This window comes from Heliangelus exortis, chromosome 1, assembly GCF_036169615.1.
Source record: "Heliangelus exortis chromosome 1, bHelExo1.hap1, whole genome shotgun sequence".
NCBI lineage: Eukaryota > Metazoa > Chordata > Aves > Apodiformes > Trochilidae > Heliangelus > Heliangelus exortis.
In genome coordinates, this window is record NC_092422.1 from 113,487,890 (window position 1) to 113,513,106 (window position 25,217).

At 40.6% G+C, this 25,217-nt stretch overlaps 1 protein-coding gene across 9 annotated transcripts in view; it reads left to right on the forward strand.

Annotated features, from left to right (window-relative positions):
• GRAMD1C (GRAM domain containing 1C) overlaps positions 1-25,217 on the forward strand; it is a 55,994-nt gene that overhangs the window by 15,212 nt on the left and 15,565 nt on the right. For 8 of the 9 annotated variants that reach the window (XR_011729001.1, XM_071759501.1, XM_071759510.1 and 5 more), the window contains 7 exons: positions 3,087-3,171; positions 6,918-7,021; positions 8,697-8,792; positions 11,569-11,649; positions 18,990-19,108; positions 20,137-20,257; positions 24,181-24,343. Coding sequence is in view for 8 of the 9 variants with exons in the window: in XM_071759501.1 (XP_071615602.1) it covers positions 3,087-3,171; positions 6,918-7,021; positions 8,697-8,792; positions 11,569-11,649; positions 18,990-19,108; positions 20,137-20,257; positions 24,181-24,343 (769 nt within the window). In the remaining variant the exon portion in view is untranslated. Of the gene's footprint in view, positions 1-3,086; positions 3,172-6,917; positions 7,022-8,696; positions 8,793-11,568; positions 11,650-17,392; positions 17,798-18,989; positions 19,109-20,136; positions 20,258-24,180; positions 24,344-25,217 lie in introns of those variants that run through there. The other variant, XM_071759543.1, reaches the window with a different exon arrangement.

The window sequence follows — 25,217 nt, forward strand, 5'->3', positions numbered from 1 at the left end:
TGGCTGGACTTAATAATTTTCTTAGTGATTAAATATAGCCTAATTTTCTTAGTGATTAAATATAGCATACCCATAAATGCCTAAGATTATCCTCAGGCAAAGTGTTTGCCTGGTGACTTATTATTAAGCTCAGAAATGAGCATGTGTTAAAAATGAGTTGCTATTTTCATCTCTTAAACATTATACTGCAGCCTAATGTATGCCTTTCTTCTTTTAATATTTGACAGTAAGTTTTGTAAGCCAGAGGTGGCAACCTGCCTCAGATGCTGGCATGTCTTGTATATTATAGTAGTGATTGAGAGATTCTGTATTCATAGAAATGTCTTATTTCCCTCACTTTAAGGAACTTGATAGTGCCAATAGTGTCAGTATTGTTCCTGTTGTTTCTCAAGTCCATTGAGTGATTTCCTAATCATCAAGCCACATACTGAGTGTGTAATAATTAGAGATCTAAAGGAGCTAGCTTTCATAAAAAGTAAGGAAAAAAATGAGGTTAAAAAGCTTCAGTGTGCTCACTTTTTTTCCTGCTCTTTAGGTAAAGATTCAAAGATGTCTCTTAATAAATGTCATAAGAGCTCAGCAGAAATTTACAATTAATAAGAGGATTTTTCGTAAACTATTTTTTCGTAACCTATTTTTCACTGTGAAAAAGAACAATTTTAAATGCCAGCAAGGGTTTCTCAGACAAGCTATAGCATGTTTCATGCTCTAAAGAAATTCCATTTCTATGTAAAATTCAGGATATCTTGAATTTAGATTCCTGAAGCTGTTGAATGACTCAGGCACTAAAATGAATGCCTGTGATACTTTAATGTTCCTACTCCTGTTCTCATTCCTTTTGTCCTATAACCACAGAACTGCTTAATTTCACTGTAGTGCTTACATCTGTATACAGCATGTTTGAGAAAGTACTTCTTGCCTTAAGAGCATAGCTTTGTAAATCAGGTTTCAAGATTGCCAACTTTTGCTGTCATGGCAATTCTTTTTCCCCCACTGTCCTCACAAGCTCAGACTTCATTCTATTGAGATACAACTGTGTGAACTGTAGAATCCCTGGAACTACAAGTCCCACCTTCACAGATGCAAATTAGCTTTTCATTCTTCTCCATGTCTCTTTCCAGAGTATTTGCAAAAAACTCAATTTCTTAAAAGCAGTGCAGTCACTGGGTGCCTGTGATAGATGATGAGTTATAAGCATGTGTTTTGGGGTACCAGGTAGCAAGGCCAAAAAACCATAGCCCATCTACTTTAGTAGATGACCTTCTTTCCAAGAATGTTACCTTCATAATATCAGAAATAGCTGAAATATAACTGGAGGCATGAAGCTTAAACAACATGTCTAACATGTTGCGCTGTTACTTGCACCTAAGGCTTTCATGCTTACTGTTCTTAGAAGTTTAGGGATCGATGTATCTTTGCCTCCCTCCCTCACTGCCTTTTTACATTGCAGTGCTCAGAATATTAGTGGACAGCAAATATGTACTCATCTGTGATCAGACACAAAGGCTTTCTTTTATTGATGGTAGTAGAAGGTAACAGTAGCATCTTTTTAAAAAGACTGGACTGGATTGGGGCAATTTTACCCTCCTCTTTGTTATATGCACTCAGGTGTTCTTGTGTCCAAAGAGCTTGATTCTCAAGTACAGGTAGGTGGCAGACCATCATAGTGTGTGTGTGTGTGTGTAGGGTGGTGTTCAGGGGACTTCTGAACTCCAAGAACCTGAATCTCTTCTGTGGAAAAAAGTAAAATTTTAGAAGCTTGATGAGGTTGGGTAAGTTTTTGCACTGATTTATTAAAATGCCCTTGAGATGAAAGTAAGTCTGTCTTCATCCTGGGATTGTTTTGTCAACAAACACAGATATAATGAAAGGGTGGTGACCAACTAACGTGTTACAGGAGTGTGCTAAAACTTCTTTTTTTGGTAAACAAGCTTCAAGGTCAAAAAGTGGTTCTTTGCCTTTTCTTCACCCACCCTAGATATAAATAGTCACTGATATTATGGTAGAGATCAGTTTAATGGTGAATGTCAAGTTTTGGAGTAATAGAGATTCTCAAGAAGAGAATAGTGGCCACATGCTTAATGTTTAGAAAGGCTATAAAAAAATGTTAGAGGCTTTTATAGTATATTTATACCTGGTTTTGGTAACGCATAGGAGTAACTTCTTCCTATGTTAGCTATGGTTCAGCTGTCCCCTTAAACTACATTTAGTTAGAATGGCTCCTAAAATAAGTGACTGACATCTGTTAGGAAAAACACATGACCTTGTTATTACTGCAGAATGAAAAATAGAGCTTTTACAGCAGAATTGCTTCTGGAGAACATGTTGAAGTTCTTTATCTGAATGGGAGATATTGTTTAATATTAATTAATGGGAATTGGATATTTGTTTAATCTTGATGGACTTTAACTCCTTGTTCTTAGAATCTGTTGTGAGTTTACTGCCTAATTTGAATCTTAATTAAACAATGGACAGTGATCTTTTAAAATATGGGGTGGGATGTAGAACAGGTCAGGAAATCAAGAGGTAATAGTGATGCTGCTATTTGTGTTTACTGAAGGGAACTTTGGCCCTTATTCCTACAGGTCTGTCTATAGCAACTGGCAAAAAATCTGCTTGTCCTGTAGCTTTCCCAAAGTGATGCTCCAATTAGAAACTGGTGTTCCAGGTTATGTATTTGTGTCCAGCTAGTGGCCTGCATAAGGACTTGATCTGCTCAGTTGCCCCCAGTGTTGGGGCCTTGCTGCCTCTTCATTTAGGCTGTGTTAGAAGGCTTAGCCCTGCTGGAAGGGGCTCCCATGTCCTTGTGAGTGGAGCAGATTGACATCGTACAACTTCAATGCCTTATGATTGGCATCTGGCCTGATACAGGGAACAGTTTGTCTCATGCTATCCCAAATACTAAACACACTCTTACATAAGCCAGCATCAAGTTACAGTGATGGCCACATTTAGATACCACTTATTCTTTATTTCTCTTTTGATGTTAATCTGGTTTTCAGGATAAAATTGCACATCCAGTATGAAGACAGTTGATGTCTGAAAATAAATCTGTTTGCTTAACTTTTTACTATTCTTTGTTGCAGCTCTCAAGTTCCACTTACAAATATAGGAGTGAGGAATTCAAGAGACAGTTTTCTCATCTGCCAGACTCAGAGAGACTCATAGTAGGTAAGGTGTAATTACACTAACAGTACTTGTCTTCTGGCTAATAACTCCAGATTGCAGTAGTGGCAAGGTACTTTATTATGTCAAATTCTAACAATAGCTGGTGACTTCCTATTCTACTGTCTCTGAACTAGCATCAAATACCTTCAAGGAAAGTCAGGTCCTCTCTTTTACTGCCTGTTGTGTTTAAAAAAGAGACAGATTCCTTTTGAGGGTTGAGAAATGAGGGAAAGGATACAGAATCCTCCGGTTCATCCAGGTGTGGGATGGGAGCCTCTTAATGTCTTGCTGCTACTGCTTGGTGGACTTTCAGACAAAAGCCTTCTCGAGGGCAATGAAGATGTGACTGTGACAGTTGTTAGCTGAGAAGCTGGAAAGAAAAATCAGTATGCAGGGTCAGGGTGAGCATTGAGCACATAAACTCAACATATGTTGCTCGTGTGGTATAAGTGTGGGGAAAAACAGAGGTAAAGTTAATCACTTATTCTATGTTCTTTCTGTCATGGACATCCAACTCAGTACATCTTGCAGTGACATAACCATTTATTTTCTATCCTGTGAGTGCCCAAGTCCTCTCTTACTTTGAAGGGTCAACCAGCTATGACTTGAGTCAGTTGCCATAGATGTTGTGGGAGGGAATGATTCCATTGTTGTAATGGCTTAGTACTTGAATGCAATTGTAAGGGATATTGCTTTAGTGGTCCTGTTAAATAGGTGTATCATCCTTAGCAGATGCTTTTCCCTTGCCTCCTGGAACTTAATCTAGCCCCTTGCCCTAGGCACCTTGGTTAATATGACTCCTGTGATTGAGTGACACTGTGAGTACTTGCAATTTGAAACTATTTTGAGAGGCAAATGCCAGCTATGTGGTATGAGGACATAAAATTCAGTATTTATGTGTGTAATTCCTGTCAGTCATCATAGGAGATCATTGGAAAACACAAACCAATCTTCGTTTTATCCTGACTTAAAATGCTGTGCACTGTGCTATGCACTGAGGTAAAATGCTGATTTATTTGTCAAATAAATATGAGCAAATAATGCTCTATGCTCCATGCTGGTCTAGGCAATTGTATTTACTGCCCAGGGTAGTGCTGAGCATGAAGTGTAATACCTGGGGCCATGCTGTGCAGTTGTGGGCTCTGGGTTCACTCATTCCTTGAGCAGAGTTTTTCCACAGCCCAGCACACAAGAATGACATGGATGTAGGCATAGAAGTAACTCTCAGCTGGAAGATCAGAGGTGGTAAGAAGTGCAAAGGATGTAAGACACAATGAGGTGGCAGAGCATATCAGACTCTGGTGCCTAACTTCTTGACACTGAAATGTTCTTATTTTGAGCTCTAATTCCCTGTTATGCTCCACTGTAAAATCCAAAAAAGGCAAGTGTATAATCCTACCTCCTTTGTATGCAGTTATGCACCTTATTCCCTCTTTTATCACTTGCTTTGCAGGTGAGCTTGCCTGGGCTGCCTGAGCGTTGTGTAACAAACACGCTGTCCAAGAATTTGGTGGTGTTTTTTATTCAAATGTGGTATTGTGATTCCTGGAAGTTCATCTCTCATCTTATGCAACCTTTCAGGAAGACAATATTGGGAGCCTGTCAGTTTATCCTTGTAGCATGCAGAGTTCTTTCCAGGTTAATGGAGGAGAAATTCACTTGCATGCAAAATAGTTAAATCCCCTCATCCTTGTACAGCCTCAGAAGGAGGCAGTTATCCCCTGAAATGTCTTCTGCATTTTAATAGTACTTGGGTTCAATACAGAAGCAAAAGAGAAAAAGATATTAATTCAAAGCATTGTTATGATGTTTCTTATTATACAGCATTGATATAGAAACCTGTGGAGCCACTCAGATGCAGTTTCAATGAACAGACTGCCTAGGACTTGGATAAGGATTTATTAATGAGCTTATATCAACAATGTACAACCTGCTTTGTCAGAAGTAAAATCATTACTTTTTATAAGTTTTTTACCCCATTAAAAGCAGTGCTTCTTTGAAAGGACTTTTTGCATCATCCAAACAAAGAGTTCTCCTTTGCTTGATGCAGAGAAACTTGTCACAGGCTTTACACTGCTCAAAGAAGCAATTTGCTTGGTGGTGTTCATTAAAAGATTTGCAACTTTGGTTCTTAACAGCTTTAAATAAGCTTTAAAAACAGCTTTAAAAAAACCAAGCAACTATTCTACTCTCATGAGCACTGTATATGAAGATTATATTAAATATAATCTCATGAAACAGAGATGACTTAGACTTCTGAAATGTTTAAAGGAGTATAACTAGCTTTAATTTGTCTGAATATGTTTACAAGCAGCATTCTAAGTTACTATATCTGAAAACTTAGAAGAAGAAATGCTAATCTTTCCCCAAACAGATTTAATATTCTCTTTTCTGTATATAGGTTGTAATGGTGTTTATCATAACTTGCCCAGTGCTCAGCTATTTGTAGGTCTGAATCGTTCTTCCCCTAGACATAAAGTCAAACTTTTTGATAATACTTCCCTCAAGTCCTTAACTTCAAAGTCCAGCAGTTTTTCCTCTCAGGGCTCTCCCAGAGTTTTGTTGACTGACTTATCTTTAAGCAGGCACTTAGTATTTACTGGTCTGGATTGTTTTAAGTTTATGTGATTTGCAGTTTTATCTTCAAGGGCTTGTACACCTGCCTCATGCCTTTTGCAAGAAACCTTATTTCCACTTGATCATTTGAGGGAAAAACTCAAGAGGAAAAAAAAAAACAACCATAAAATCTTCTCTAGATGCAGGGTTTCCTTGAAATTACAATTGTAAGAGACTCTTGAACCTTTTGGTACTTGAACAAGAATTGTATCCATCTTGTTGTACACAAAATCAAAACTCTGGCTCAGACAATATCAGGTACAATACTTTTCAAAATACCAAAACTCTTTAATACTTCTGAAGTTGAGGTCATTAAATCCTGTATGAGTACATTCTGGATATTTTCTATACATATGGTAGTATTTTTTAGGTTGGAGTTTCCAAAAGGTGTCTGTCTTAAATTGCTAGCAGTTGTACTTCTGAAAATGACTTTTGTTTCAGTCTACAGGCTCTGAAATTATAAAAGTGGTCTCAGAGAGGTTTTCAAAAAGTACAGCTAAATCCTCTGCTCTTAATTAGCAGATATCTAATGATAGGTAATTGCATTCTAGACAAAATCTGCTTCTCAGTTGGGACGTTTCATCCGGAGGCAGTATCATAACAAAAATGACACTCAGCTTCTGAAAATACACCCTGCCTGAAGAACTGGATAGCTTCAAGCTGCCTTTTAGTACAGATAATACTAGCTGCAGATAGTTTTAGCTAGTGGTAAGGTACGTTTAGTGGAAAATTACCTTACTACAACATACGAAGTACTGTTATGTAGGAGTTAACAGTATAATCTGTTATATAGTTGTGTATTCTGTTGTTTATGTGCTTTATGAACTTTATGGATACTTTTCCCCTGTACTCCTGATTTTGCCTGATTACCTCTTTTTTGAAAATAGTGGGATAATGCACAGGGAGTCAATACATGGAGGGCCATCACAGATACTTCCATCAACTCTGGCTTTGGGGTGTTCTCAGAATGATGGTCTGGATGCGAACCAGCACAAATCTGGCTTCACGGACTTTTGAAGAGTGAAAGAAACAGCTTTTTGTTTGTATTGTGATACCTTTAACTCATTTTAAGTTAACAGGTTTGAGTCAGCTGAGCTACAGTGAGTAAACTTGCTCTTGCTCTTTATACACAGACTATGCCTGTGCACTCCAGAAGGATATCCTGCTGCAGGGACGCTTGTATCTCTCTGAAAACTGGCTCTGTTTCCACAGCAACATTTTCCGATGGGAGACCACAGTAAGATCTCTTTAGCTCACTTGAATACCACCTCTCCTTTGCCCTGTGCTATCAGGGTATTAGAGTCCCTCAGACAAATCATAAGCTGTCAGTCTCATGCTGGTGATGTTGCACTCAGAAGAGCGAACCTGCATTGCTGAGTGGAAATGCTGGTTGGTCCATAAAATGAGAATGGCATGCAGACCTCTGAATGCTGAAGTAAGCCTGTTCAGTCAATCATTCAACATAAGAAGGAGTTCAGGAGTTAAGCAAAAGCTGATCTATGTTTCTGGGTGACAATTTGTCTCTCTCACTAAGGAGGGTTTCTCTATAAAGGGATGTATCGTTCTCCTGTAATACCAGGAGCGTGACACAGTACATGATGTTACCTTATTCAAGAACTCTTCAGCTATGAACTTTACTTGGTATAGTCTCATGTGTCAATATCAGCATCTAAGAATAGCTGGAGAAAATCTACAAATGGCCACTCTAAGTTCTTACATTGTGGACTGTAGATTTTGAACAGCATAAGCAAAAGTAGCTATTTGTGACATATTAGCCCTCTGTCAGATTGGGTTAATGAATTAGAATGAGCTTCATTCAAGTGGTTGTTGCATCTGCCATAGAAATAGCAGGAGGCAGGGAAGGTAACCTAGTTAATAGGTGATGGAGGATGTATCAGTGTTCTGCAGCTGTGAGACTGCTCATAACTTAGTACCTTAAATTCTAATATGTGTGTTCTGAAGTACATGGCACAGACAACAAATAGCTTGTGTACTTCAGACAAAGAAATGCATAACTGAAAACCAAACTTGATTTCATCAGATGCATTTGGTGATTGAATGTTCCATATTGTAGACTTGAGATTAAAAAAAGGTTCCATCAAAATGACACCCTGAATATATAAACCATTCAAAGAGTGATTTTTCTTCTCAGCCAAAACAGCTGATGCTATCAGTGTGTATCTTAAGCGATATGTTACAGCAACCTGAGCTCATCAGCTACAGTGGTAGAGCCAAGTTTTGGACCCTTCTTAGCAGGCTGTGTTGATGCAGAGAGAGAGAAGGTGCACACACACAAATATGCAAGATCCAACTGTATGTTCTTTCTTTGTCTAAGCTGAAGGACAGTACAGCCTTACCTCCAAGGTAAGGGGGTAGGCTGAATAGGAGTGTCTTGCCTCAGCCAGTCAGACCATGCTTTTCTAACCAAGCATTTCAAGTACTAATATACAAGGCAAATTTTAGTAGGAGAATTTGTTGCAATGTATGGACTGAAAAGAAACCTCTGAAAATGAACTACATTGATAACTTCATAACAGTCTGTTATCTATGTCCTGCCTTAAGTATAGCATACCAGTGGGGTTTGGCTTTCAGATCTGTGGTTTGTATGTGGTTGGGATTGTGCCCTTAATCTTGAAGTGTTTCTGGAGGAGGGGTCAGACAGAACAACTACTTGCTTCCTTAGTTCTACTATGAAAGAAGAGATTACTCTTTAGTCATCTGAACTTGCTGTTACTGTGGAATGCCTGCTGTTAAGATTAGCAAGTGGATACAGTAATTGCCTTTATGTCAAATGAACTGCATCCCAGTGTTTGGGGTTAGTTCTGAATTCCTCTTGCATGTTCTGTGACTTTGCAAATTTTTAGTCTTAACAGTTGTTTTTAATATATCTTATTAAATCTTTTCCTGCTTAGATTTCTATTGCTTTGAAGGATATCACTTTTATGACAAAGGAGAAGACTGCTCGGCTCATTCCAAATGCCATACAAATAGCAACAAAAGGAGAAAAGGTAAAAACCTTTATTTGAAATATGTTTTTTAAATTATAATGTCTAGGGCAGAGAACTTGTGGGTTTAAATTTGCATAAGTAAGTGCTCTGTCGAATCATTAAATGCAATATGGATTAGAAAAAGGACTTGGTGGTTTTGTCCTTGTGTGTATTGGCTTAATTCAATTTCAGTTTGATTGCAGAATCCTCTAGAAGTGTTGATACAGTAACCATAAAGGGTGTAGCTGTCCTATTGATTCTTAAAGGAAAACCATTTAAAAATTAACAGATCTGGGCAAGAACTAAGAATGTGCAGCCTTGATACTGCAAAAATACCAAACTCACTGGATTTGAAGTGCCCCTGGAAGAGAACTGCTGAAAACAAAAGGACTACGATATCATGCGGTTTGAGATGGAGAAATCTACCCTTAGAATATGCAATTGTATGTGCTGGGAGGTGTAGTTTTTGGGTGTGTATTTGGAAAAACTGAAAAGCATCATGCTTAATATTCTTATGTGCAACACACTTCATAGTACTTCTTCTGTAAATGCCTTGCAAATAATAATTCTTGGCTAAATACAGAAAAAAGCTTTGCAAGCTGCTGTTTGCTGGAGCTGTTCTTTGTGAAGGAGCTCTGGTTACTCATATTTGTCTGCTCCCTCTCAGATTATTCAATGTTAACTTTCATCATCAAGGAATACAAACCTCTCTGCTAAACAAACTTTCAAATGGGACAGATTTTAATGCTGCAAATGATGCATATAATTTGATCTCCTATTTGAATTAATTTCACATTTTCTCACGTAAAAAGATTGGTAAAAGGAATATGTGGCAGGAGGGTGGAGAAGGCTGTGGCCTGTAAGAAATAGGCATGTCACAGAAACCACAGAGTGTTAGGGGTCGGAAGGGACCTCGAGAGATCATCAAGTCCAACCCTCCTGCCAGAGCAGGACCACCTCATGTAGGTCACACAGGAACACATCCAGATGGGTTTTGAATGTCTCCAGAGAAGGAGACTCCACAACTTCACTGGGCAGCCTGTTCCAGTGCTCTGTCACTTTCACAGTGAAAAAGTTTTTCCTCGTGCTTACATGGAACCTCCAGTGTTCCAACTTGCATTCATTACCCCTTGTCCTATCACTGGACATCACAGAGTAGAGCCTGGCTCCATCCTCCTGACACTTTCCATTTACATATTTGTAAACATTAATGAGGTTGCCCCTCAGTGTTCTCCAAGCTACAGAGACCCAGCTCCCTCAGCCTTTACACATATGGGAGATGTTCTTCTCCCTGAATCGTGTTTGTGTCTCTGTGCTTGACTCTATCTCAGGCAGTTCCCTGTGTTTTAACTGAGGGCATCTTGAGCTCCCTTTCCTTCCACAGTCTTAGCCCAGGGGATTCCTGCAAGTATATCCTTAAAGAGTACAAAATTAGCCCTGTGGAAGTTCAGGGTTGTAATCCTACTTACTGCTCTTCTTCCTTGTAAAATACTAAATTCCACCATGTCATGGTCACCCAGGTTGTTCCCAACCGTAATGTCCCCAACCAGACCTTCTTTATTCATTAATACAAGGTCCAGCAGTGTACCTCTCCTCATTGGTTCCTCTACTACCTGCATCAGAAAGTTATAATTGATGCACTGTAAGAGCCTTTTGGACTGATTATGCCAGGCTGTGTGGGCTTCCCAACAAATGTCAGGGTGATTGAAGTCACCTGTAAGTACTAAGGAGTGTGGTCTAGAGGCTACTTCCAGTTGAAGGCCTCATCTTCTTGGGTTCGTGGTCTATAGTAGCCACCCACAACAGCTCTACTCCCACTTACATGTCTTTTAGTTCTTGCCCACAAGCTTTCAACCTCTTCTACCTCCCCTCCCATCCCCTGGACAGAGCTTGGTACATTCAGCTGCTCTTACACATAAAGGACATCTCTTAATTGTTCCCTAATATGGAAGTGGGAGAAAGATTTAATTGTGCAGTTCAGTGAATGAATCATAGAATCGGCTGGGTTGGAAGGGACCTCAGAGATCATCAAGTCCAACCCTTGATCCACTATCGCTGCAGTTACCAGACCATGGCACTGAGTGCCACATCCAGTCTCTTTTTAAGTATCTCCAGGGATGGAGAATCCACTACTTCCCTGGGCAGCCCATTCCAATGTCTGATCACCCTCTCAGGAAAGAAATTCTTTCTAATGTCCAACCTAAACCTCCCCCGGCACAACTTAAGACCGTGCCCTCTTGTCTTGCTGAGAGTTGCCTGGGAAAAGAGACCAACCCCCCCCTGGCTACACCCTCCTTTCAGGGAGTTGTAGAGAGTGATGAGGTCTCCTCTGAGCCTCCTCTTCTCCAGGCTGAACAGCCCCAGCTCCCTCAGCCTCTCCTCATAGGATCTGTGCTCGAGTCCCTTCACCAGCCTGGTTGCCCTCCTTTGGACCTGCTCCAGGGCCTCGATATCCTTCCTGAACTGAGGGGCCCAGAACTGGCCACAGGACTCAAGGTGTGGCCTCACCAGCGCTGAGTACAGGGGAGAGTTCTTCCTTTTTGCCAAAGGTACATAATATTGCAATTGAATGCCCAGAAGAGCAAGTGTCTTCATATACTGTGTGAATATTGGGGAAGTAAGTCATACATATTCAAAGTGATAAAAAGTGTGGAGTATAAGCAATGTGAACCCAGGTTGGTTGAATGGGATAGCATGCCATTGATGAAAACCTTAGAATATTCAAGATACAAAGAAGCATTCTGGGGTTCTTGAACATACCTAGAAGTGAGCTTTTTGCACCTTATTTTTCCTGCAGTTTTTCTTCACATCATTCAGTGCAAGAGACAGAAGCTACCTCAGTATCTTCCGCTTATGGCAGAATGTGTTGCTGGATAAGGTAAGTTTGTAAGTTTGAGACTAAGGAGCAAAATAATCTTTTTCTAATGTAAGCAGATGTGTCTTTAGAGGATAAGAGACTTTCCTTTAGAAGTTTTATTTTCCTTTCTGACACAGAATTCAATTCCTCTGCGTACTTTAGATCCCAGATAAATTTCTCATACTGCTACGTACAACTTTGCTGTCAATGGAGCATTCTGTCTTTGAAGATAAGTTGCATGCTTCTCTTCACTATGAGCTGAAGCAGATATTATTGAAGTGACACAGATTTGCTTCACATTTTCTATGGCTCATTTGTGGTCAAAAAGATGAGGCTTTTTCAGTATAACTCCCCTCTTGTTCTCCCCTGTTTTTAATACAACTCCCCTGACCTTGGATACATGCAACAAAGGCAGTCTGTGTGATATGGAAGATCATTTTAGCAACTTCTGCCAGTTAGCTTGATTTTATATTGCAATTTTTGGGCACTTAAGCTAAGCTAATCTTCTTTCTAAAAAATGTACTGACACTTTTTTGCAGGACAGCACTGTAAGTAATGCAGTTTTTGTAAATCAATTCCTTCCTGTTTGTCTCATTTAAATATTTTAACATAGCTACAATTGAACATGGATATATCCCTATATAACTCTGCACTACAGTGGTCCCCAAAGGCTTAAAGCTGTTCCACTACTTATGCATTACACACGCAAGTTTGGTTTTTTTATTAGATTAATTTTAGGGTAGACTAGAGGCACTTTTTGTCAAACAAAAGCTGAGAATTAAGGTAAGCGCCATTTAAAGGCAAATTAATGTTTCCTGTAAATCTCTTACCCTTACATTAAATACTATTTACCTGTAACATTATAACCATCCTTCTTGAGTCCAGTAATAGTACTGCAGAAAAGACAAAGTACTATGCCATCTTTTGACTGGAACGTGCAGCTTGTTTTCTTTTGTTAAGCAGGTTGTCAGGAATGGTGATTATTCAGTTTGTTGGTTTGTGGTGTTGAAGGTGAATGTATAGGCATTTAAGGAAACAAACCTATCCAAGGGGCTGGAACAAAGGCAAGAAGCTTTGTGCTGTTCAGTATCAGTTTTTCCTGTGTGTTTCTACTCTTTAACACAGGAATGAGTGTCACATTAGGAACAATTTTTTCACTTTAGAGCAGTAACTAAAGGATAGATATGAAAATAGAAGGCATGGATTGCATGTAAGATGAGGTTAAGTTAGCAGGTTTTGGAGACCAGTGTATTTGAGAATTCTCCTTAGTCTTTCTATCTAATCTTGTTGTTAGCTTTCTGGCACCCTTGTGAATTACATTGGAAGAGAATCCTGTTAAGTGAATTTCTGCTTGGAGTTCTCAGTTGCAAAATAGAGCATTGTCAGGAGGTGTATTTGGTTCTTCTGAATTTGTATGTTCAGAACTTCTTGTTGAAACAAGGTAAATATTGTTTCTGTTGAGCTCCAGCTTCTGGAATGCAGTAGGCTTCTCTGCTAGAGTGTGTTAGTCATCTCCCAGCCTCTTCATGGTTCTTTGCATCTTAACCAAAGTAGATAAAACTATAGAGGGCCACCGAGGAGTTTAAAGTAGAAACTGAAGTTGCTAGAGCTGGATCCACTGACTGATACAGGAACAGTTGTCCACTGACCTGTTGCTGAAAGAAAGCCCTTGGTGCATCCCAGCAGTTCTGCTGCTTTCTCCCTACCACCCCATGGCAAGAACAGCATACATTTGAAAGATGTTGATACAAAACTGGGAGGACTGTCTGATTCACCTGAAGGCTGTGTGACCATTCAGCAGGAATTTGGGCAGACTGCAGAGCTGGGCCAAGAGGAACCTAAGGAGGTTCAACCAGAACAAATGCAGAGTTCTGCACCTGGGAGGGAATAGAAAAATGCACCAGTACAGGTGAGGAGGTGATCTGCTAGAGAGCAGCCCCATGGAGAAGGACCTTGGAGTCCTGGTGGACAACAATTTATCCATGGGACAGCATGGGATAGCAATGTGTCCTTGTGGCCAAGAAGACAAATGGTATCCTGGGGTGCATTAAGAAGAGGGTGTCCAGCAAATTGAGGGAGGTTCTCCTCCCCCCCCCTACTCTGCCCTGGTGAGACCTCACCTGGAGTATTGCATCCAGTTCTGGGCTCCCCAGTTCAAGAGGGACAGGGATTTACTTGAGAGAATATAATGGAGGGCTATGAGGATGATAAGGGACTGGAACACCTGCCTTATGAGGAAAGGCTGAGAGACCTGGGGCTTTTTAATTTGAAGAGAAGACTGAGAGGGGATTCACTTAATCTGTATAAATATATGAGGGCTGAGTGTCAAGAAGGAAGGGACAGTCTCTTCTCACTTGTGCCCTGTGACAGGACGAGGGGCAATGGATTCAAGATAGAACACAGGAAGCTTCACTTCAACACGAGGAAGAATTTCTTTACTATAAGAGTTACAGAGCCCTGGAACAGGCTCTCCAGAGAGGTTGTGGAGTCTCCTTCCCTGGAGACTTTCAAGACCCCTCTGGATGCATTTCTGAGTGACCTGCCCTAGTTTTGGTCCTGCTCTGGCAGGGGGGTTGGGCTTGATGATCTTCAGAGATGCCTTCCAACCCCTGACATTCTGTGATTCTGTGATATTTATTTGTGTCTGAGGGTCCAGCATGATATTTAGTGCCTTGAGTATGTGAAGCCTGGTGTTTCTGTGCTCTAGTGGTCAAATGGATCCCATCAGAATTTTTAAGACTTGTGACAAGAAACCAAATCTCACTCTGGAACAAATTCCAAAAGGAGATGGTTTTAATGTCGCCTCTGCAGATAACTAAATATTTTAAAGTCTATGTATAACTTAATTGTTATCTAGAGAGCATCTGCTAGACCTGGAGATGGCATTCATTTGTTAAATTATGGAAGTAATGGACTGCATATCCATGCTGGTGTCATCAGAGTTATAACTATAAATGCAGATGTACCATGAGCTGGTTTGCACCATCTGATGGTGAATAATCCTCAAGTTGCAGGATTTGGATTCAGGGGACTGGAATGGCATTTGCTTCATATCACATTTGTGTGGAGGATATTTTCAGTCATTGGCTCTGGGCTTCCTGGGCATAGATTTTATGTTATGAGGTCTCAGCTCTGATGGGTGGCCTGCCTGCTTTACCTGATACACCTCAAGCTTTCACCACCTGCAGAACTTCTCAGTAGGGTCAGCAAACCCTTTCCCAGATCTCCATCTTGTGGCCATTCTGCCTTGTACTTTTCAAGTATCACATGTCCTAGACAGCTGAACTAATCATCTTCTGTCAAGTTTGCCTTTCTGGTAGAAATGGTGAGCGTTGTCTAAGAAAAGCAGTAAATGGTTACATGCTATTCTGTTTGTAAGCTTACTTCAGCATTCAAGAAGCTCTCCCTCAACTTTGTCACTGACCTGATAGGGCTCCTTGTCCCCTTAGCTGAGTTGTATTTCTCTACCTCAGATTCTCACTCAGATCTTGCTCAGAGTGCAGTACAGTGCAGTTGGCAGCCTTCAACTTTGATTTCTCTGGGAATTGTTTGGTACCTTTCTCTCATGATTATCTTTTCTACGGCTATTTTTTAAAATGTCCATGTAAAGACTTTTTTTCTTTCAAGGAAAATTCCACTTTATTTTTTTAGTATTATTATTTTTTCCGTTTCTATTGCAAAATGTGCTCAGACTGAGTCTCTGAGGCTTTTTACCTTGCTGTTGTTTTCTCAGTGCTTCAGGTTGAAGAGGAAGCATCATGGAAAATAAGGAATTGTTAATGTAGGTCTGGAGGAGACATGACACCAGTCTTGATAAAACAGATAGCTGCTTCCACGTCCACTGGGGCTTTCAATAATACATCAGTTTATAAAATCAACAAAAATTCCTGTTTTGCAACAGGCTTTCCAGATGAGTAAAGCAAGTGTACTGTTGGCTGTTACTAGCAGTAAGAGTATTGCCATTTATACTTTTGCTTTATTTTCCTAAAGCTTACAGGTGTCAAGTATCCCTCTACTTTAAGGGCAAAGGAACAAATTAAAATCTAATTAGGCAGGTCATTCAAATCCCAAGCAAACACAGTGCTCCTTATTTCTAATGGAACAAGATCTTAACTTAATCGGTTTCAATTCCCATGAGTCCTCTTCCTTGGAGCTGGATTTATTTTCCTATTGTTCTTCTTATGCTTTGCTGGGTAGAGATTTGCACCTGCCTCCAGAGACACTTTAGCAGGTAAGTCTAGAGGTAGGAGAGGGGACCTGAATTTCTGATGAGCTGAACTTCTGGTGGCAAACATCTACCTCAGTACCAGTTCTGCCTTCACTGGCAGCTTCTCGGGGAAGGCTGTGTAAAAGAGGTGTTTAAATGCACCTTTGTGCACAACAAGGGCTGTTTTAGAGATCAAAGAGAGCTTAGCTTCGTATTTGGGCAGTTAGAGGGGGAGATGGATGTTTTTTCCTTGTCGACGAGTGATCAGATGGAATTCCACAGCAGAGTTGCCTGGTGAGAGCAGTGGTATGGTGGGTGTGTGTGTCTCTGGTGTGAACCTGCACAGTGTGTCTTGTTCTTATTTCTGCATCTGTCCATAAGGGGTAAAAAACCAGCAGCTTTGCTTATGTCCGTGGTGTTCTGTACTATTGCTTATGCAGTGCCACCACTTTGTCTAGCATGAAACAAAGTATTGATGTCTCATGCTCCTGGTTGAAAAGACAGAGGTGTCCCAGCTACTTCTTTGTAGCCTTTGTGTTTTTTATACAAAGAAGACTGAGGGAAAACCTTGCATGCATAGACCATCACCTTGAGTCTGCAAAGTAATTCATGCTTAGATTCAGCCTTTCAAGCTTCAGAGCTTCTCAAACCATCCTCTCAGAAGCAGAAGGCTGACCCAGAAAATTCGTGCCCTCTTTTTCTGTCAGAAATAATCCTTTTCTGATACAATAAACCAAGACTGGTTTGATCTTGGGCTGTGACCATTAAAAGCTTACTATTCCTAGCTGAGCTAGGAATAATTGAGCAGAGTGCAAGAATCCTGTTTTAGAAGCAATAGTTGGTAACATGGACTTCACAAAACCACGAGAATCAGCTTTATGGATTCCTAAAATGCATAGCTTCGTTTCTCTGCTCTCTTCAAGCCATTGAGCTCATTGTACCAGGGCAGTCTGATTTGCCTACAGCTTGGTGTAGAACGTGCTAGTGAATTTAATTAGCAACACTGTCTATTTCCCAGTTAATTTCTTCTGAGTGGAAATAAAGGCACTGGCAGTATTGAGGAAGGGAAGGGAAAGTGGCTTTGTTTCAGTCCTTCAATTTCTGGTTGAAAGGTGTGCTTTCACCTCAGTTATATTTTGAAACCATGTAATGCCTGCTCTTGTTTTGAGCCACTTCATGAAAACAGCTGCAGGTACTTGGTTGTGGTTACGAGTTTCCTGCTCCGAAGTACAGCATGCCTGGGGTGGGGAGCAGGGTAGCAAGGCAGCTGTATATCGATGAATGTGTGTTTAGCAGCACTCCATTGCTTGGCAGGACGAACTCCGGATGGCAGAGGGAGGCTGGCGTTCCCTGTTGTGACCCTTGCTTTACATGTGTGTGTTTTGTGCTTTAATGTTTACTTTGCCCTCGGTAGGATTAAATACCTTGAAACTGATCTCTACCAATAGGATGCTGGTGCCAGCCGCTTTCTGAAAAGCCTGAAACCTTGTTGCGTTGGAAAATACCCGAGGGAGAAAAAAAAAAAAACCAAAAAATAACCCAACCCCAACACAAAATAAACCCAATCCTCTTGGAGGAGGAGAGGGAGTTGGGGGGAACACAGGGAACAGCCGTGTCCTGAACCGGGCTGGGTTTGCCTTGACCCTCGCACTCTTTCCCTCTTTGGGGGGCAGCGTCTCCCTTGCCATGCAGTTCGGGGGTCCCGTGGCGAGGGCGCAGAAGAACACGCGTGGGTGCCTTGTCTGGGCGGACAGGCCCTGCGGTGCTGCCCACTCGGTCCGGCGGCGCCCCCGTCGGAACGGGCACTGCTGCGGCCCCTGCCCCGGCCCCACCGGCGAGGGAACGGCCCCGGCCGGGCCCCGCCGCCCAGCAGGAAGCGGGATCGCGGCGGTACCGGGCGAGGCCGCGGGTGTCCCGGGAGCGGCGGTGCCCGGCGAGGGGCCGGGAGGCGGGAAGAGCCAGGTCAGTGTCGGAGTGGGGGGGTAGCGCCGAAGGGAGGGTGATTATGGGCGCCCATTTACATTCCTGCTTGCAGGTCACAGCTCTTTAAAGTCAGTCTAAAATTGCGGGTAGCGTAATACTCTAGAGGTGCGGCAAGGAGGTTGGAGAGGATAATTTAAAAGCTCTTTAAATAATGCATGACTATTTAATGTGATTATTTCATGCAAATAGTAAGCCATGCTTGTGTTACTGTCTGCTTAGCACCGTTCTGTTCCCTTGATCAATATGGATTGTGGCTGAGGCACATTTTCCAGGGTAGTTTCTCTTCTAAGATCGCTGGTCTTGCTCTGAGTTCTGCTAAATCCCAGAACCTTACTTCTCTACCTTACTTCGGATTTGTTTTGTGTTTTCTTTTTTTTTAATGTAGCTTTTTACAGCTGAAGTGGACTTTGAAACTAGTTGCTTACTTTGCCGATATGATTTTGTCATACTGCTTTCACTTCCTGACTTTCCTGATGATCTGAGAGAGCTTAAATACAGCCGAATAGCTGTGAGAAAATCATGGAGCAGGGCAGAGACATAGACAAAGAGGACAGTAGCTAGTGATGAGCCTATGTAACATTGTTCCTGAGCAAAAGCAACTATTATATGTAAAGGGAGTTCTGGTGTGGTCCAAAGTGAGAACCTACTGTCCCATTTTAGCAAAGCGGACCCTTGGCTGATCTAGATACCATTGCCAGTGGAGACTGAAATGTTATCCTGTCACCTTTTGTAAAGCACTCTGAGCATCCTCAGGAAAGAGGCATGTATCTATTAAACAGTTTGTCCAAAATCAAAGAGGGACTTCCTTGCTCTCTGCTGGTTACAGGTCTTGTGCTGTATCAAGTATTCACGAGGCAGCTATGTTGAAGATATCCCTCAAAACACTGGAGACACATGAAGAACCACATACTGCTACAACTGTGTGTTTTCTTGAAATAACAATTTCTCTCACGTCTGCTGTTACTGGTTCGACAGGCGTGGGCTGGTAGCATGGAGTAGATGGGAGTACATTCCCCAAAATACTGAAATCCAATCTTGAAATGTGATACTAGGGCTTTCAGTCCTTGTCAGAATTGAGGTTAAAGGCTGTGGTGTAACACAAACTTACTGCTTTACCTCCTGTGCCTTACTCTCCCATACTGTAGTTCTTCACTAGCTTGTTTTCTTTCAGAGGCTGACCAAGCAGGAATTCTGGCAGCTGGTGCACCAAAGCTATGGCTCTGAGCTGGGCCTGAACAGTGAGGAGATGGAGAGCTTCCACTCATCGTCTGAGGACAATGGGCAGTCTCGGTAAGGAGAGGCTATAAAAGCTTACTGAAGTACTCAGGGAGAAGCAGTGTCCTCTTCCCTAGAAATTCTTCCTCCAAAGGGCAGTTGTAGCCTTACCAGGAGGTTTAAGCCTAGAGTAAAAGGGTGGAAAGAACTGGGCTGCATTAACTGAGCAGGCATAAAAACTTGATTGTGTTAATTGCCTAAAATAGTAGGAGCACAGCTGGGGCCCCTTAGAGGAGGGAGATGGGAAGACCTTGTTCTCCCTGGTCAGCTGGGGGATATCAGCAGGATATCTTAAATAGCAGCCTTTTCTCATGATGGTATCTACTCGGGTTCTGTATGCCCTTCAACAGTATGGTGAACAGAGCTGAATGGAATGGAGTTCAGACAATTTTCCTCTCCTCTATGGAGACTGAAACACTTGCTTTGCCTTGTTCTCCTGTCTGAGATATTAACTTACTGTGTTCATCTTGGATTAGGAAGCTGGAGTAACCTTAACTGTATGTGGATTGTATTTTAATTTTTTTTAATGGTTGTCTTGATTTCCTGGAAAAAATAGGAGCTAACTTATAAGCCACCACTGTCAATATGATGAACTTTAGTTTTTGTACTTGTGTGTAAATAAGTATGGCTTCACAAAATTGAACAATGCATTGTATGTCTCTTTTCAATCCTGTGTTATCTGAGTAGTCTGTTAGAAAAAAAATATTTTAAATTTGCTTTGACAAAAGATGTTCCCTTAAATATTTGTTTGGTTTGGTTTCACCACCCCCCTGCCCTCTAACAAGTGCATATTTGCAATTCTGGAATAAGAGATGCAGGAAAATTTTGTTGTCTCGAGCTTTCTTAAAGCATTTTCTTTCCAAATTTGTTCTGCCTCCATTTCCTCTTCACCTACACCACTCACTCTCTCTCTCTGACTGGCCAGTGATGCTTTTAATATTTGCTGGACACCTATGGTTTGTATGCAAAAATCACACATGAGAAGCTCTCTCAGATTTTTCAGCTCATATCTCCAAAGATCTCTTCCTTTTTTGTTTGGACAGATCCAGCATTTATGATGATTCTGGAGAAAGAGATGAAAAACTACCTAAGATGATTGGTTTAGTTCGGGAACCCACGCTTCAGACAGAAGGAGAGTTACTCAATAGACACATGTTGCCAGGAGTAAGTGCTAACACAGTCTTTTTTTGCTCTTTGTAACTGGATAAGCACATGGGCTTAATTTGTGTAAGCATAGAATGCATGAGGACTGTAACTTCTAGAGAAGCCTATGAGAATACATAATAGTCTAGGGCTTTTTCACATCAGAAACATATCTTCAGGTTCCAAGATTTTTTTTTAAATTTGGAAATTTGGAATTAAATTTAAATTTGGAACAAACATATGCATAAGAGAATATTGTTAGTGTGATTTACAGCAGTCACACTAATTGAACTGCATAGCCTGGCTAGAACACTGAGTCTTATGCCCTGGTCTGCTTTTGGGTTTTTTTGTTTTGTTTTTTTTTAATTAAATGAAATCAGCTGTGTTTTATTCGCCTTTGTAGGCTCAATGGGCATTTTTATGTCAGTGCTTTATGAAAGTAATGCTTTTGTTCATTTCCAATACTTTCTTGCTTGAACTATATGTTGTTTAAAAAATACCTCCTATAGTTCCGTCTCTTCAATACATGTGGTTTATTAGATGGTAGTTAATCTGTGTTATTCGTGCCTTCAAAGCCAGTTTGCTGTTGTGAATATTAGAAGCCCCCTTTTTTGTTTGTTTGTTTTTTTTAAGTTAGTGGAAATGTTGCAGATGTAAAGGGAGAGAGAAAACAATGCTGAGATACTGAAGATGAGTTTTTCCAAAACGCCTCTCGTTAATACAACTGAATAAGAATAGGTGCTTCACTTATGGTGTTGTGTGAATTTGTGAATGTATTTGGCTGGTTGGGAGGGCAAATGCATTAGCAGTGGTATCTGAGGTGTGCAGAGTAGCTCACAAAATTGATGTAGTCCTGTGTAGTTGTAGTCCAAAAATGTTATAGACATTTTCTCTTGGTTGATAGATAGCCCAAGGGAAATATCTTGGAAAAGCAAATAAAGCACTAAAGCATTTCTTATAAACTTCACTTAGGGATGGGTACCCAATTGCTGTTTCTGCTCTGGAAAATTTGAGAAGGCAAGACAGGAGGTGCTTGTAATAGTTTTTACTACCATATAAATCTTCTGGCTTTTGTCACTTGCTAAAACTAATCTGGAGGTTAAGCAGGCTTTAAATTGTTTCAGCAAAATCCAAGTTAGTGGCTAGTGATGCATATCCAGACAATACTGGTATTTGTTTGTCACACGTTAAAAGCTTAGTTAAGGGTGCTGTGTATCCCTCATAGAAATTTTACCAGTATTTGTTGATTTTTGGAGAGCTGTAAAGGAGGCCTGTGGATGCTGCTGCAATCTGGGCTCCTCGGGATAACAACTAAAAAATATACTCAGGTTTGGACATGTAAGTCTTATTTGCACAAGAACAAGCCATTTAAAAATAATTGCTCTGCCTGGAAAAGAAGTGTTTTATTTACCTGTTGGGTGCCAGAACCAGAGATGTCTCTTGCAGGTGCTAAAGCTAATTGGGCATGTTGGTAAGCAGAAACGCCTAGGGATTTGGATTGTACAGAAGGAAAAATGCTAGGATTCTCCCTTGAACAATCTTCTCTTTAAAGTCCTTTAATTATAGCATAAAAGTGCAGTCTCGATAAACATGTAACTAAATAGTTTAGCTTTATTGTTTCAGTGTAACTAAAACACTTCATGATTGTGTTCAGCTGTAGGTGTCAGGTGGCATTTCCCAAGAGCATTGCCACAGTCTCCAGACCCCCAGGATTACAGCATACGTTATAGAAGCACAGGGGCAATAGGAGGAGGAGGCAGTAAGGCTTAGGATGCATTTGTCAAAAAAACATTAGCACTGATGACACAAACACATTTAATCACCTTCCAAAGACTGGAGAGAAACAGACTTAACCACTTCTTTTCTGCGCTGGTGAGCAAATTAAGTCCCAAAGCTCTCTTCAGAGGGAGATCTGAAATGATGGAAGTGTTAACTATAGTACTTGCCCTATCTTGGAAGAAGTATAGCTGTCTGTAGTTGATTAAAGAAAGTCTGCATGTAACAGCAGTCATGATATGTGTTCATGATGTGGGAATCACCTTATTGCCAGTGTGAAACAACCAACTACTTCATTCTTTATAGGGAGGTTTTTTTCTGCTCCTGGAGCCACATATTCAGAGGCTGAAACTGAAAAGCTTTGAAGAGCTTAGTACTACTGGAGTATCTCAGGAGAGAAATGTACATATGAAAAAAAAATCTACATCTTCAGTTCCAGCTGACAGATCTTAGTCATTACTCTTTAGGAAAAACTTTAAAAAAATAGAGAAGAAAATAGTCTTTGAGCTGATCAATTATTCCAAAGTCCTCTTCCCAGACATGACAGACTTTTTTGTAGGAGCTGTTGCTGTTGTTCTTCTGACAGGAACTTGACTTCCCTGCTCTGTGCATGGCAAAGTGGAGCTGCTTTTATGCTGCTAGTGGAACCTCTGTTTACTGCATCACTAATGTTCAGCAAAATGCTGCGAGTTCCTAGGATTTGAGCTGAATCTGTGTCAATTCTTAGACTGTTTAACCACAACTATCCCCTTTTAGTCTTCCATCTGTATTGGTAGAATATTTTTGACATGGAAACGTTGGTGGTGTCCTAGTTCTTTCTTTGTGATGAGTAACTCTAGGCATGGTAGCCCTTTCCAATAGGAGTATTTGTTAATTGATCTGCTTTTCTAATGCAGTCTTCCTTTTGACCCTGAGTGATTATTTTTTCCTGCTTATAATGCAGTCAAATTTATGCCTGTCTCTTGTTTTCCAGCAACCCACCTTCTACTAATGGCTCTCAGTTGCAGAAAAGAAGTAGATGGTCTCTTTTTTTTTTGTTTGTTTTTTTTTTTTTTTAAATGTCAAGAGGTACAGGAGATACATCATGACTATTCAAATAGCTGATGCTCTTGTTTTTTTGAGTCAATGCTGAATAATCTTTAGGGAAGATGGTATTGCAGATGAATCAGAACTAATCAGTTGAGGAGGCCTGATCTTTTTTTTTTATGTTCCATGTACTATTGCGTATGGGGAGGCTGTTCTGCTATTGATGGCAGCTGTTCTACTTGAAGCAGTGAAAGGTTTGAGAAGATTTTAGAATGAAGACTGTAATTCATAGCCAGTAGCCAAACTTTTTGGATGGCATTTTGAGATGTACAAACCTTGGTCATACAGTTTCACTAGAAATTGCTGCTTTGAGTGTGTAGTGGCATGTAAGCTTAGCTACCAGTTATTATAGTTTAGGCCTAAGAGCTGCACCATTGATTCAATGCTTGATGTTTTGGAGGACGTCCTGTTTATATATTGGAGATGACAAATGATGCTCCATTGCTTTGCTCTGAGAAATAGTATTTTATAGGTAGTAAGGCTCTAGACAGTGCTTTAAAACTTTTTTTTTTTTGGCCAAAGGATAGTGGAGCCCTACAAAACAAGAATATATCTGTCTAATATTCAATTGGGATGATCTAATCTTGCTGAAAAAGGGAGATCCTGTCTATTTTATTTTGCTTCCCCTCAGGATTGGTGAGGATTTACCTTATTAGACTGGCAGAAAAACCCCAAAACCTGATGAATAAAAAGTAAATAATCTGTGTTAGGTTAATGCATGTAAATACTAATGTTCATGTAGGGAAGGGGACCAAACTGTGCAGGTGGGTGCAAGGGGACCTGCATGGGGGAATAAACTGTCCCTTTTAAGGCAACTCTGGGTATGGCAGTACAAATGAGTTAAGTCTGCCCTTTTTCTTACCAGGATAAAGTGAAAGTTAAAAGTGGAGGAGGAAGGTTGGCTGTGGTAGGAGAACAAGGGAGAACTTGGTGCTTGACTGTGTGATAACTGAGCAGATATAACTTATGTCTTCCTTTATATGGCTTTCTTCTTTGAAGGTAACTTCAAACTGATGGTTTGGGGGGGTTGGGTTTTTTTTGGTTTTTGTTTTGTTTTGTTTTTTCCTCTTCATTATTTTTAGGTGGAGGAGTCTCCAACTGAGAAACAAATAAAGAAGAGCCCTCTTCCATCTTCAGAAAGAAAACCTGTTAAGCTAGTCAGGAGCAGGTCTTTAGAAAAGTCCTTGGACCTGAATGAGAATGAAAATCTTCCAGAGAAGAGCAGTGCCTCAGATAGTGAAGAAGGTAAATATCTTAACAACTGGAATCTGTAAGACAACCTGACTCTGGTATTCCATCTCACTTCTGGAGCAAGGTAGAGAACTTTCTGATCTTGGAAAAATTATTTGCTCATTTGTTTCATAGCACTGCAGCAAAAACATCTTTGTATCTTAATTAGTTTCTGGGGAGAAGAAAAAAATGTTGTTAGTGATGTTTAGAACAAAAACAAATTGGTGGTTTTTGCTTTTTCCTCTTCGGTGGGTAGTGACTTGCCAACAGCCTAAACTGTAAAAAATTTCTTGACAATGTGGTGGCGGTTCTTCACTTCCCATGATCTCACAGGTATTTAAAATATTTTTCTTTTCTTTGCTTTAATTTCTTGGGAACTCTGGGGAAAGACTGTTAACAGTATCTGAAAGATTCCCCTACCCACCCAACCCCACCTCTTGAAACTTACACTTTCTCAAAGCATGAGTTTCAATGTTACTGATAAACTGAGGAACTCACTAGAAGTCCAGGCAAGACAACTTCCTAGTTTACAGGAGTGTGTTCTGTATGTTCTGAATCTGATCTGAAGATGAAAAAACCTTAAGCTCCAAGGCAATTTATACTTTGTGTGCCATCAGAGTGAGTATCTGAATGGATCCTAATATACCAATCCTCATCGTTTGTACTTCATTACCCAGTACAAGATGAGAAAAAAACTCAAATACCACAGTAATGCAGAGGCTGTAACTTGGCAGTTATGTGCTTTCTTTCCTCTTCTCACTGCAGGAGAGAAAAGTGTAGCTGCATATATCAGGGGCTTGGTATGGGAATTTTTGCTTGTTCTGTGCTCTCACAGTATCCCCTTATGAGTTCTTGCTCTCCAAGGTGAGCTTTTTGTTTACCATGTGGA